This window comes from Oncorhynchus kisutch, linkage group LG13 (assembly GCF_002021735.2).
Source record: "Oncorhynchus kisutch isolate 150728-3 linkage group LG13, Okis_V2, whole genome shotgun sequence".
Lineage (NCBI taxonomy): Eukaryota > Metazoa > Chordata > Actinopteri > Salmoniformes > Salmonidae > Oncorhynchus > Oncorhynchus kisutch.
Window position 1 is genome coordinate 60,714,145 of NC_034186.2, and position 15,016 is coordinate 60,729,160.

A 15,016-nucleotide genomic window follows, 5' to 3' on the forward strand; every position below is an offset into this window, starting at 1 on the left:
ACGGAAGACAGAGGCAACCGTAAGAAGTGTGCAGGAGGGCATGGAACAAAGGAATATGTAGTATCGGTGGAAACAGTTGTGTGTTAACTGTGGGGGTACCCATGATGCTGAGGATCAGAAGTTTCCAGTGAGAGAAAGGCAGACAGAAGTTGCCAGGATCAGAGTAGTACAGAAGGTGTGGTATATATGTTGTGGTGGCAGCTGCAGAGAAGTACTTGGGTGTACGAGATTTTACTGCAGAAGATTTACATGGTGTGTTTAATGATAGTGTCTCGTCCTCCCAGGATTGTTGGCCTGGTGACGGATCAGATAGAGCCAAGTAGTGGAAAGGTGGTGAGGTTTTTAATGGGTATAAGGTTAGTTGGTCCCTTTTCCCCGTCCCCTTCCCTTTTTGTGTCACAAAGTGTAATGAATTCACACTCCAGAATATTAGGCGGAAACACAGGCCTAGGTAAGAGAAATAGATGAATAGGTAGGCTGTGACCAGCCTCACACTCCAGTACACTAGTTGGCGGTGTATGTACCTTTCAGTTTGTTGCGGTCCTCCAATACAAATTTGTAGGAGAAGAAGAAGATGAAGAAAAGAAGATGTGACCACCTCTTCTAATTAGCTATCGAAGCATCTCCTAACATTTGTGTGTAATAGTGTTGTAACTGGAAAATACTGTCGGCTGCAACTGTGTTAAAAGCGGTTTAAACAGTGTACAGTAAGTATTTGTTTTGCATTTGTGAAATTATTTTGATGTGAAAGTGAAAGGCTTTATGTTTCCAAAACCGTATCGCAAGGGAGGATTGTTAACGTTTCTAAATGTTTAAACAGAGCGTCAGGATTGTAATTCACATGGAGCCAGCTGTCTTCCATACCATCTGCTGAGAACCCAAGACAGGGACCAACTGTAAGCAGAGAGGAAGAGGCGAAGCAAGAGGTTTTACTCTGCCCAAAATCTGTCCATGAAAAATAACCCGTCTCAGGGAAGCTCATCTGCGTGCTCGTCGTCCTCACCAGGGTATTGATCTGACTGCAGTTTAGCGTTGTAACCAACTTCAGTGGGGAAATGCTCACCTTCGATGGCCACTAGCACACTGGAGAAGTGTGTTCTACAAGGAAGAATCCCTGTTTCAACTGTACAGGGCAGATGGCAGGCGTTGTGTGGGCGAGCGGTTTGCTGACGTCAACGTTGTGAACAGTGCCCCATGGTGGTGGGTGGGTTATGGTATAGGCAGGCATAAGCTTTGGACAACTAACACAATTGCATTTTATCAATGGCAATTTGAATGCACAGAGATATCGTGACAAGATCCTGAGGCTCATTGTCGTGCCATTCATCCGCCGCCATCACCTAATGTTTCAGCAAGATCATGCACAGCCCCATGTCGCAATGATCTGTACGCAAGTCCTGGAATGTCCCAGTTCTCCCATGGCCTGAATTCTCACCAGACATGTCACCCATTGAGCATGTTTTGGATGCTCTGGATATACGTGTACGACAGCGTGTTCCAGTTCCTGCCAATTACCCGGTCAACATCTGTGGAATGTTGTCCCACTCCTCTTCAATGGCTGTGCGAAGATGCTATGCGGACAGCATCTTCGCACAGCCATTGAAGAGGAGTGGGACAACATTCCACAGGTCACAATCAACAGCCTGATCAACTCTATACGAAGGAGATGTGCCACACTTCATGAGGTAAATGTTGGTCACACCAGATGTTGACTGGTTTTCCACTCCCCTACCTTTAAAAAAAAAAAGTATCTATGATCAACAGATGCATACCTGTATTCACAGTCATGTGAAATCCATAGATTGGAACATTATTTATTTATTTAAATTGACTGATTTCCATAGATGAACTGTAACTTAGTCAAATCTTTGAAATTGTTGCATGTTGTGTTTATATTTTACCTCAGTATATTAACCATGGGATATGCCAGTACATTAGCCATGGGATATGACAGTACATTAACCATGGGATATGACAGTACATTAGCCATGGGATATGCCAGTACATTAGCCATGGGATATGACAGTACATTAGCCATGGGATATGACACTACATTAGCCATTGGATATGACAGTACATTAGCCATGGGATATGCCAGTACATTAGCCATGGGATATGACAGTACAGTAGCCATGGGATATGACAGCAGCAGGTGAGATATGTTTAGGCCTACTACAGTATGTTCCATACATTCACTCTCTCTCACATACCATTGTCCCTTGCTGGGCACCCAAAATGGTTTGCCAGCATTTATCACCTCAAATGACATCACATGGAAATAATATCCCTCTGTATGCTTCTGTGCTCATATCAGACGCTAACTACCAAATTCAAATCAGCTATAGCTGATGAATGAGCCATCTTTCATCACACATGCTATATTCTATGAGATTGTAATTCATTCATATGCTAATGTCCACATTGGCATACAGTGTCTGTCCTTCTGTCCTTTTTCAAGATTACATGCTCTTATGCTATGACTATGGTAGATTAGATAAACACACGCAATAAAACAAACACTACTTCAGAAGTATATTTGCAGAATACAAAAACAAGGGGTCAATTAAGTGATAATGCCCGAGAAGCCGTGGTTTATAGGATATCTTGGCAAAGGTGTTAGGCCTGATATGTGTTAACTGTCCATGTTGTCAGAATACAGACCTCTGTCATAAGTATTCACATGTCATTTACTTTGTGTATTACTTTGTAGGCTATACTTTGCTTAACCTTCCAAGATTAGACAGCTCCAGGACAAATACTGGAAGTCTGGTGGAAGTCATTCATCGAGGCTTGGCCATGTCGAGGCCACAAAAGTGGGCTGTGCGGAGTGCGTTTCCGAGGTGATCTCACTTAAGTAGATGTCAACCTGAGTGACCCGGAAAAAGAGCACTCACCTTTCCCTTTTGTGTGGGAAACTAAAGCCACCATCTCTCATTACTGTGCAGAGAAGCAGAACCAACTTTTAGAATCTCTTACAGCCTGTGCAATCTTCAACTTAATCGCACCTTCAATTATCTTGTTGATAAACACAGTTATTCCAGACGTATTATTCCAGAATACTGACAATACAGGTAGCAATGATAATGCACATGGGATTGAAAAATGCATAGAGTGATACCATGTTTTCTTCTTATGTTCTGTGCTCAGGTGGCACATAATACATTTGGATTTAGTCTGGGTAGCAATTTTCTAATTTAATAATTGGAAAAACAAAAGGAGACGTACTAGAATAGGAACAGCCATATTTAATACTGTACATCAAATCAACGTTCAAATATTTGGATATTGAATCTGGAAGCATTGCAAGATATCAAAATTGTATAAAATAAAAATATATATACACCCAGATAGTAATATCCCATGCGAAAGGATCTCAGCATATTCTTCCCAGAATCGTTATTAAAATCAATCTGAACTTCATGTGACCCCTGTGGCATTATGTCATGTTTGTTGTCTTGCTGAGCATATAACTACAGGCAGATGCTGTTTGTTATATCATGTCTGACATGTAAAAGGGTCCATCTGAAAATGTAAAAGGGTGTCATCTATTGTTTCACAAAGTAGCCCTTCACACTGATATTGTAACACAGAATTACACTGCATTTTAACACATCACTATTTCTAAATACCCACTCAACAGTCAAGTATAAAACACACCACTGTTTTATTAGAGTTATTGGCTTAAATTCATTTGCATTAGGCAATATGTTATGATAAGAAATTAACTCATTTGTTATTTACTTAATTAGTAAATACCATTCACATTAACAATAACATTCACATGTACATTAAAGCATGTCAAGAGTATAGAAAAGTAAAACATATTTAGGAAACTATATTTCATTATTATAATGTATTTATATTGTTTTAAATATTTGGATCACATTTTTCTCAAAATTACTGGACATGAATACATTGCATAAGCTACATTTTTCATTCTAAACAACTGTCATTTAACATGCAGTCCCCACTGGTTCCCTCTTTCATATGAGATTTGTGGCTTGCATACCCAGAGCAGATTCTACATGGCATGTGTATGTGGCACGTGCACATAAAATGTCATTTGCTTTGGATTAAAGTGTCTGCTAAATGGCATCCATTTTGTGTTACAGTAATTGTGATCAGTGGCCGAGTGGTGTTGGGAGTGTAACCACGCTGCATGACACCTGTCACCACATCTTCCTGGCACCTTGCTTGTTATCTCAAGTGTGACACGGGAGATCCCATTTGAGCTGTTGAGTTTGTGGTCTTTCAACACCTGTCAGCAGGGCCCTTCGCCTGGGTCGCTTAGAGAGCACATGGGGCAGAGAGCTTACAGTGCCTATAGAAAATGTCTACACCACCCTTGAATTTCTTCAAATTTTATTGTGTTACCATCTGGATTTCAAATTGATTTCATGGTCTTTTTTCGTCAACGATCTACACAAAATACTCTGTCAAAGTTTTTTTTTGCATAATTGAAAAATAAAATAAAAAATTTAACGTTCATATACGTTTTCACCCCCTCAGTCAATACATGTTAGAAACACCTTTGGAAGTGATTACAGCTGTGAGTCTTCTTGGGTAAGTCTCATAAGAGCTTTGCACACCTGTATTGTGCAATATTTCCCCATTATTCTTTTCAAAATTCTTCAAGTTCTGGGAAGGTGTTGGGGATCATGGCTAGAAAGTCATTTTCAAGTCTTGCCCTAGATTTTCAAGCAGATTTAAATCATCTGTAACTTGGCCACTCAGGAACATTCACTGTCTTCTTGGTAAACAACTCCAGTGTAGATTTGGCTTTGTGTTTTAGGTTACTGTCCTGCTTCAAGGTGAACTCCTCTCCCAGTGTCTGGTGTAAAGCAGACTAAAGCAGGTTTTCCTCTACAATTTTTCCTGTGCTTAGCTCCATCCTGTTTCTTTTTATCCTGAACAATTCACCAGTATTTGCCGATGTCAAGCATACCCATACCATGATGCAGCCACCACCGTGCTTGCAAATAAGGAGGCAGTTACTCAGTGATTTGTTGTGTTGGACTTTCCCCAAAGATAAAGGCTTTGCATTTAGTCCAAAAACGGTATTCCTTTGCCTTGTTTCTTTTTCTTTCAGTATTACTTTAGTGCCTTGTTGCATACATATGCATGTTTTGGGGAAAATATATATTCTGTGTATTTGTATTATTCTTTTCCTCTGTCATTTATTGTGAAGTCACTACAATGTTATTGATCCATCCTCAGTTTTCTCCCATCACAGCCATTGAACTCTGTAGCTGTTTAAAATCAGCAATGTCCGCATGTTGACATCCCTAAGCAGTTTCCTTCTTATCCTGCAGCTCAGTTCAGAAGGACGACTGTTTCTTTGATGTGTCTGGGTTGTTTGATACATCCTCCACAGCATACTTATCAACTTGGCCATGCTTAAACATATATTCAATGTCTGATTTGTTATTGTTACCCATCTACCAATCTCTGCCCTTCTTTCAAAAAGCTCCTTGGTCCTTGTAGTTAAATCTGTGCTTGAAATTCAAGACTTGACTGAGGGACCTTACAGATGTTGTGTGTGTGTGCGTGCGTGTGCGTGTGTGGGTGTGTGTGTGTGGGAGACAAAGGAAAGGGTAGTCATTCAGAAATCACATCAACCCCTATTATTTCACAGAGAGTGAGTCCATATAACTTATTATGAGATTTGTTAAGATTATTTTTACTTCTGAACTAAATGCAACGACCATATTTTAGGTATTTAATTTGTGTTCATTTGTAAACATTTGTATAACTTTTTTTTCTCTTTGACATTATGGAGTATTTTGTGAAGATGACAAAATGACAAAAAAATGACAATTAAATCTAATTCAATCCCGCTTTGTATCGCAACAAAATGTAAAGAGTTCAAGGGGGAGTAAGCACTGTACATGTCAGAAGGGTGGGTGGCAGACGGATCATGTTATTCACTGTCATCATTATGAAACACTTGCTAATGCCACAAGCAGCTTGGAAAACACATTATCTGCCACAGCATGGCCAAGAAGTCATGCTTGGCTTATTTTGTCTCATGCCACGGCTACAGGGATCAGTCTTTGCCCACAAAACTCTGCACTTCTCACTGAAAGATTTTTGATCTCCCGAGGAACTACTTTGTGGAGCTCTGCTTCTCTGTCTAAATTTGGCATAGCTATCGCTGGCTTCTCATCCTCTAGAGGAATCTCTATCACAGGCACAGCGCCAACTGAGGATACACTGCTGCTCCTACCACTAAGAGCCTGCTCTCTAGTCACTGTGGGCTTGCCCAGGCAGCTCCTAAGTTGAGCCCAGAAGAAGGTCTGCTGCTTGGCTTGCTGGGGCCACTCTAGGTACGTTTTGGTGTTCAGCATCTTCTTGAGCTTACAATACTTGCTGGGCAGAGATTCAGGGTCGATGGGTTCTTTAACCACCAGAATAACATCGCTGAAGGTCTTGCCGATGGCTCTTTGCTGGGCAAAGTAGAGCTCGTAGTTGCACCAATCGCTGTTCACAAAGTGGTGTGACAACACAAATATGACCTGGATTTGGAAACAAAAAATTCAGAGGATAGGGTGTATTCATTTAGGCAAATGCACAGTGCAGGAATTAGGATACAAACCTAAACAAAACATACATCTGACATTTTGGGTTGTTCAATTGACCTTTTATATTAAAAAGTCTGTTACTATTCATTTGTTAAAACACCTCTAACTTGTCTTCGTGGGTCCTCAACCTTACCTTTTCGCTGCTCTCAATATTTTCAATGATGTTGTCGATTATCCATTTTCCTGGCATGAAGTCTCTCTCATGGATACAGAGTCGGTAGGGGGGCTTGCTGTTCTCCAAGCAGGGCAACAACTGGTCCCTGACCCAGTCTGCATCTGGGTGGCTATAGGAGATGAATGCATGGTAAGCATAGATTTGTGATTTTCCAGATGTTCCTTCCTGATGAGCCCTGTATTTGGCTCTGAGGATCTGATATGTGGCTTTAATGTACCAGGGAACATTGAATATGTAGCATATAAGCATCAACACTAAAACCACAGCAGCAGTAGTCGCCACACAGATGATGATGACCAGTCTGATATCGCAGGCCACGTGACCCGGGAAGAAATTTGCCACAGCGGTATTGAGCAGGGCCTCTGGATGGTAACACTTGTAGTTCTCTGGCCAGTCAGTGATGTTGACCTTCCCCTTGGAAATTGTGTCCTGGATGAAGGCATGGAGGTCGCATGTGCAGTGGAATGGGTTGTTCCCTGCTGTCAGTCGAGAAAGCTGGGTCATGTCCTGGAAGGAGCCCATGCTGATGAGCCCAAAGGAGTTCCCATCCAGAGCCAGTGACTGCAAGGAGCGACTTCTCCACCCAGAGGGGATGAACTTGATCTTGTTCCCATTGAGCAGGAGCTCCTTGAGGCTGATGGTTTGTTGGAAGTAGGCCATGTCCAGCTGGTCCAGGTCACAGTACGAGAGGTCCAGGAATTGCACTGTGGTGGGCAGACACTGGAGGGCACCACTTTCGAATCGGTTGTGGTGAGCGATCACCTGGGTGATGTTCTGCATCCAGTTACAGTTGCGACTCTTCTCAGCAGAACCCAACATGTTGTGGCTGACATCCAGGACCTTCAACTGTTTGAACTCCCTGGTCAGGGAGGCTAAGTCCTGAAGGCTGGTCAGTTGGTTGGTGCTGACATTGAAGGAACGAAGAGCCGGCATGGTGCCCCTGTAGTCGCATCTCTGGTTGAAGAGGATGTTGTCCTGCAGGCGGTTGTTTGAGATGTCCAAAACCTCCATGCCTTCCATATTAAGCCAGGCATCGCAAGGCACAGATTTGAAGTTGACATTCTGAATGGACAGCAGTCGGACTTTGTTGAACCATGTGAAGCGCCAGTCAAATCGCAAAATATCTGGATTGCTGATGTGCCTGAGGAGTAATGGAGACAAAACATGTAAGCATGAAAAAAAACATGTGGTCAAGATGATAACATAATTGGTACTTTCACACTACATAGATATAGAAACAGATTTCAATTTATGAAAAAATACACTTGTGACTTTGAACCTGTATTTGTTTTTGCATGTTCTGGGTAGAAATGTCTGCATAGTGCTTCTGTAATAGAATAGTAGAATAAGATATGCTTACCACAGATTTAGTCTACTCAGAGCAAGGTCTTTGATACTGGAGCCCAAGCCATTATCCACAAAGTTGGGCGAGCGAGCAAAGTCAATGTATTGAAGTGTCAGACGTTTAAGGGGGGTGACCTGTAGATTAAACAGGGCCATCCTCATAAGGTTCTCATTGAATTTTCCACGGTGAAAGATGAGCGAATCTACTTTGATGTCTTGCAAGCCTCTGAAAATATCCTCATCTCCCAAGTAATACATGAACTCAAAGAGATTCCTGAATTGGATGAGACTGAAAGTCTTGTTGGCCAAGTCTCGTAGAATCAAAGGTAGGAAATTCGGCTTCTGATCTATGGCCATGTCAAAACCCATTCTACCTGTCTGGATTACCTTCAGACTACCCGGTTCATAGTAACTGATATTTGATGAAGTTTTAATGGCAAAGTCCTGCAACTGAATGTCCCTCAATGCCTGGAAGTCCCCTTTCCTTAGACCCTTGACCAAGGGGCCGCCCATGGACAGGGCCTTAAGGTGGGTCAATCTGGAGAAAACATCAGCTGACAATGTAGCCTGGGTGTAAAGGTTATTCGACATAAGGAGTTCCCTTAGATTAAAGAGGTCCTGCAAGGCGTTGGCAGGGATTTCCTCTAGGGAGTTGTTAAAGATGTTAAGATGCTCCAGGAGGGGGTTGTTGTGGAAGGCACGGTCCTCAATCACAGAGATGTTGTTGAACTGCAGCTCGAGGACACGAAGATGAGGTAGGCGAGAAAAGTAATTAACATGAATGGTATGAAGTTCATTGTAGGAGAGATCTATCCTTTCAAGCGTGGAAGGGAGGTGCTTCCATGGAACATGATCCAGTCGCTGACCAAGGCAGTTTGCGGAGCGACCAGAGTTGTAGATTTGACAGGGGCCTCTCTTATCATTTGAAGCAGGGGTTGGTGAGGCAAGGATCACAAGAAGTGGTGGACTAAACCACACAACACCCAGTAGAATCATCGTGTGTATGTACATTTTGGATCTGTAAAGGAATGTAAAAATCTGTCAAGTTTAACAAATGACAAGATTGCATTCTATTGCATTCTATAGGTCTTTATCATTTGAAGTTTGACTATAGTCTCCTCTTTACGTCCTTCAATCCTCAATTACAACTAGAGGTAATAGGGAGGGAGAAAATGGATTTCACTCTGATGTTACCCAGTATTTATGTGTCTGTGCCCAACATTACCCACACATTTCAGTTTCAAAGCCAAGAGAAGGGATTTGTGAAATATCGCCATGACACTCTTATCTATGGATACCCCAAAGCCATAAGACTCCTGAACATCTAGTCAAATGGCTACCCAGACTATTCACATGCCCCCCCCCCCCCCTCCACACCACTGCCACTCTCTGTTGTCATCTATGCATAGTCACTTTAATAACTCTACCTACATGTACATACTACCTCAACTAACCGGTGCCCCTGCACATTGCCTCTGTACCGGCACCCCTCTGTATATATTGTTATATTTTACTGCTCCTCTTTAATTACTTGTTACTTTTATCTCTTATTCTTGTCTATATTTTTTAAAACTGCACTGTCGGTTAGGGGCTCGTAAGTAAGCATTTCACTGTAAGGTTGTTGTATTCGGCGCATGTGATAAATAAAATGTGATTTGATTTGATGTTTACATCCATGTTTACCATCACTGTCTTGATTATTACAGGTTGAATAGTAACATGCTTGCAGTGAAGAATGGTCCAACAGTGTGCATCTTTCAAGTTAGGCTTTAGTGTAGAAGTCAGCAAAGTATTAATAATATAGGCAAAAAGCAACCAGATGAAGAATACCAACAACCAATCATTTCCTGCCTATTATGTATAGTTCTCTCTTTGTGGGCAATAAAATGAGGAAATGCCAATTGAACGTGATATTTCTCAACACGGACTCTATGTTAGTTCTGGCATGCTCACCACCTGATCTGTTGTGGTGTTGGGAAGTGAAATGCTCAAATTTCCATAGCAAAACTAAAAAAGGATATATGCAATTCTAGGGGGCTATTTCCAGGACTTAGCAGATTTAAATCTATTTATGGGCTAAAATGCATGCTCAATGGAGAACCTTTAAAGTACATTTAAAGATACATCTTTTAAAAATGTTTAGCTGTACCTGTTAGTGGAGGTGATGCTGGTATCTGTTCAAGACCAGCTGACGTGTTTATATGCCTTACACAAGGGACTGAACTGCTTCATCCTCCTTGACTGAGATGAAAATCCTCTTGCAGACTAATTGTCATGACTGAATGTTTCTACTAACCCTCATAAGACACAGTACTCTGCTCATGGCTGTTAAGTACAGTCCCCCAAGTCCTCATAATCCTTTATTTATACTACAAACCAACGGTAACTTTACGTGGGAAATATATCAAGTTTTTTTACCATACCACAAATAGTTTTAGTAAAATTGTATCCAGTGAGTAACAAGAAGGGAGTAAACATTTATGTAATGAATAAATATTGACTGGCTTCAGAATTATTGCTTCATTATATTTACACCCGACTTATCAGCCAACACTTTCTTCGCCAATATTTAAGAAAATTGATATCTGATTGTCGTGGATGACATATTCTGACATCTCATCAAAGTGAACCAGTGAACCCTTTGACTGTTGTTCTATAGGCCAATGGTTCCCAAACTGTGGGGCGCGCTCCCTAGGGCAAACTAAGTCCGGCTTTAAACTTACTATTGAAAGTTGTAATAGTAGAATGCACAAGGTGCAATTTCAAAATTGGGTAGTGCGTCATCACTTCTGCTTGTTAGTCATAGCATACCTTAGAGAGCTATTTATAACTTGTCAGAAATGTCCAGATCAGCTAGCTCATGTCAGCTAATGTTTTTTATGTCGTTTTTTTAGCCCATAAATATTGTTGTAATTTTTTTGTCATTGCAATATAAGATGAATACACATTAGACATGGCAAAATGTATAGAATTGCAAGTGAATTAGCTTTAAAACTGCAAAATGTTATTTGCACCCCATGACAAAATGTGTAGAATTGCAGGAAATTAGCTTTAAACCTGCAAAATTCTATTCACCAACAAGAGGGCTTTGAACAGTTTGTGTCATGAACAGTGCTTGTGCCCATAGAAAGAGACGTGGCGTGGGATGTTCCCCAATGCTGGAAGAGGGGCCCCGAGTGAAAAAGTTTGGGAACCCCTGCTATGGCCTACAGTAAGTTTGGTATTCTATCAATGTTTTATGATATTTTCAATAATTCCAACTGATGAAACATAAAACAAAAACATTTTATTTTCAGAAGCCGTTGCTTTTCTCAATAAAGATTCTGGATTTGTTTTATTTTTTATCTGTGGCATATTGTATTTTCTGATAAGAACATGTCTAAGGTATTCCATTAGCCTCCACTTTTTTACTGTATACATTGGGTGGCATATACTTAGGCTATGGAATGCTTCCTGGAGACCAGCAATTGCGACTAACCCTTTCAAACTTCAGGTCAGAGTTCTGCTCTCAATATAGAGGTAAATATTTAGGTAATGAATGCCTTCTTTCTGCTGGAGGGGTTAATTTATGATGTTTGTAATTCATTGGTCAGTCTGTTAGACTGCTGTCTTTATCTTGATCTTGACCTCTTTTTCTGAGGTGCATCGCCATCACTGACATTCATATATGTCAGGGTTCCTTGACTCGTAAATATTTCCTTACTATGTGGGGTTGTTTTGTCATTTAACATAGAGGAAATATGCCCTTCTATGTTTCTATGGGTGTAAAAAAAATGGTACCTACTGTACCAGTAGTTTAGAGGAATCAGTTCTCTAGCCAACACTGATAGTTATTCCTACAAATTAGTGAAAAAAAGATCAACAATGTCATTAATATTGATTCAGTAAAATGCCTTACATGAATATAACCCCATTACAAAATAATAACCCAATATAATGACCAAAATAAAGCATAGGCCAATCATGAAATGGTTCAATATAAGTATTTACCAATCTTATTGTTATTGTACCAGGAACTCAGGAAAGGTCTTCCTCCTTTAAAATCTGCTTAGATTAACACTAGACCTTGCAGAGTGATTAAATCAAAATCAGCCAACTGTAATGGAGTGATTGATTAATGTCCCACGAACCAATGTCAGACCGCATGGTAACTCAGAAATATGAAGCAATGAGTGGCTGATGAGAAGGGAAGGATTTTTTTACTGGAAAGTAGGAGGAGCTTCCTTCTAAAGCTGGTCTCTATTTACATCAAGTTATTGCTTACCACCCGGTCAGAGCAGTCAACCCTGAGCTATGTGCCTCTAACCTACATGTTTAGAGTATTAATAGGCTACATGAACTCTGTTAGTTAGCCTGGTTAGCCATCAACTCACTGGTTGTGTGCTTCTGAATGTCTAATATTGGGATCAGATGACTTGCCTACCCAAATATGTGTGATTAACACTACAAATACAAACGTTCACTTTTGATTATTATCTACAAATGAGTGACATACAGTACCAGCCAAAAGTTTGGACACACCTACTCATTCCAGGGTTTTTCTTGATTTTTTTTACTATTTTCTACAATGTAGAATAATAGTGAAGACATCAACACTATGAAATAACACATATGGAATCATGTAGTTACCGAAAAAGTGTTAAAACAAATCAAAATATATTTCATATTTCATATTCTTCAAAGACCCTTTGTCTTGATGACAGCTTTGCACATTGCTCCCAGGTAATGACTTGCCCCAAACTATTCTGTCATGGTACTGTCCGTTGTCTGATTGCCTGACACGCATAATGTTAAGTTATGACTTTGACTTGAGCTATAGTTTTTACAATTATATATATATATATATATATATTTTTCATACAGGTTAGTCTCATTGACAGAATCTGTTTTTCAAGAGAACTGGTCAAAGGTCTTCAATATAAAGTTGTACCCTGACACATTAACATTAAATACATGTGTGATAAAATGTCTCAATTGCACAGACTGCACGAAACGATGGCCCTCACCTGAGTCCTTCAGTTAGTTAGCACAATATTAATGGAGTCAAACGCACCCTCATCCACCTGGCAGATCACTGTTCCTGGACTTGAGGGAAACATTTGACAGAGCAAAGCTCATGATGGTGACTCCTTCTATAATTGCAATGTGGTTCTATAATTGTGTTTTACAGCCTGCCTAGACATGCTTACTTGAACTTGTTTGATTTCTCAGTCACTTAAACAGTTCAAATTTGCATATCTAGATTTTTTTCCATTGATGCCCAACTGTTTGGTATTTGTGAAAACATCCCTTAGCGTAAAAATAGTTACTGCTAAAATATTTGAGGTAATGTGAATCTCAAAAATATCTACATATGTGAAAATGGCTGGTGCTATCACCATCTCCCTAATGTGAATATCTTCATACTGTTAAAATGATCAACATTTTACATTAAGTAGTCAGACAAACTCTCAGAACTCACCTTAAGATGAAATATTAGTGAACCAATTCAGCCCTTCAGTTACCAGTTTTCAACAACACATTAACATGTGTTGTCAGTGACTGATCGTGAAGGAAGAAGACCAGCCCTTTAAGTCTTATTTTCCACATTGCTCTGTATGTAAGCGCTCAGGAATGTGGAATGTTGGGGATAAAGCCATTCCCTTTCCTGCAGGCAGTGCTTGACTTGTACTGGAGTTGAGCACCTAAATATAACAGGTACCTGCACCCAAAATGAGTACCGGCACCTATTTCAGTCCAAGTCAAGCATTACTGCCAGGTTTTGCAACCTTTAATTGCATACGATGTCTTTTGAGGTGACTGTGGGGAAAATAAGATGTGGGGCCATCTTGTGCAATAGTACATTGAAATAGTTTTGTCTCTGTTATTATTCCACCCTGGGTATTCTGACACATTGGAGAAAATGCTAAGTCAGATCATTCAAAGATCATAGTTAAAACCTCTCTGGCAATTATATTGATTTAGTGAGACGTGTCATTAGATATACTTGTATTGTGGTTGTCTTTGCACCGAGGAAAGCTTGAACCTTATAAAATGGATGATTAATATACTGTTATGTTTGTATGTAGCAGGGGTTTTGATTTTGTTTCGTGTGGCTATCTCTGGCAGTCCATAAGTAAGCCTGTCTGTTATTGAATAAGATTAGTTGTTTCTCTTCTTCATTCCGAATAGGAAACTAACTTCATGGGAAATGGATAGAAATGATCTTAATGGAAAAGGGAGGGGGATGGGGGATTGTCGTGGGTTGTATTTTGGGAGAAATAAATATGTTCTTCATTATGGTTGCCTCTGTTTGTTGGTGGGTGTTAAAAAGTGAATGACAGCCCATAACAAATGCAAGCTGTCTTGTAAGATCTTGTTATTAATCATAAGTGATCCATCACCATGTCAAGCCAAGTATCCTTTGGGGGAAAAAGTAGAAAGTGATGGATAGAAAATGAGCTTACAGTGAGTTGGCAAAAATAGTATGTCCTAGAATGTCCTAGAATAGGCATTCACCAGTATAAATAGGGTTCATCACCAGTATAAATATGGTTCACCTGTCTGTTTCATGGTTTAAGTGATGTTTTTATTTTATTTTACTAATATGAAAATCACATGTGGAGCATTGACACTGAACTGTCATACATTTCTACACCAGTAGATGGTGCAACATTTAACATAGTTTACTCAATGTGGAATTCAACCATTTTGTGGTTCTCAAGCATGAATTGAACACAATCTGCTACAATTGAAAGTAACCCAACTTTCCACTCTGCCGCAAACCGTGCCATGTTTTATACCATTAAGTATGAATCACTCTCTCCCTCTCCTCGTTTGATATGCTTGTCCACATCCCTTCCTCTGCCTCTCTCTCTCTCTCGCTCTCTTTCTTCACAGACACACATGCAAATTAAAAAAGGACCAATGATATACA

General features: G+C 40.2%; 1 protein-coding gene across 1 annotated transcript; it reads right to left on the bottom strand.

The window, feature by feature from the left end:
• Positions 1-4,912: 4,912 nt before the first annotated feature.
• On the bottom strand, positions 4,913-9,229 carry LOC109901726 (toll-like receptor 2 type-2). Its single transcript, XM_031786790.1, has 3 exons — positions 8,117-9,229; positions 6,715-7,897; positions 4,913-6,515 (listed from the first exon to the last, which is right to left on the bottom strand). Exons 1-3 carry the CDS (start codon positions 9,109-9,111, stop codon positions 6,027-6,029), a joined length of 2,667 nt encoding a protein of 888 aa, XP_031642650.1. The 5' UTR covers positions 9,112-9,229; the 3' UTR covers positions 4,913-6,026.
• Between the last annotated feature and the right edge of the window lie 5,787 nt (positions 9,230-15,016).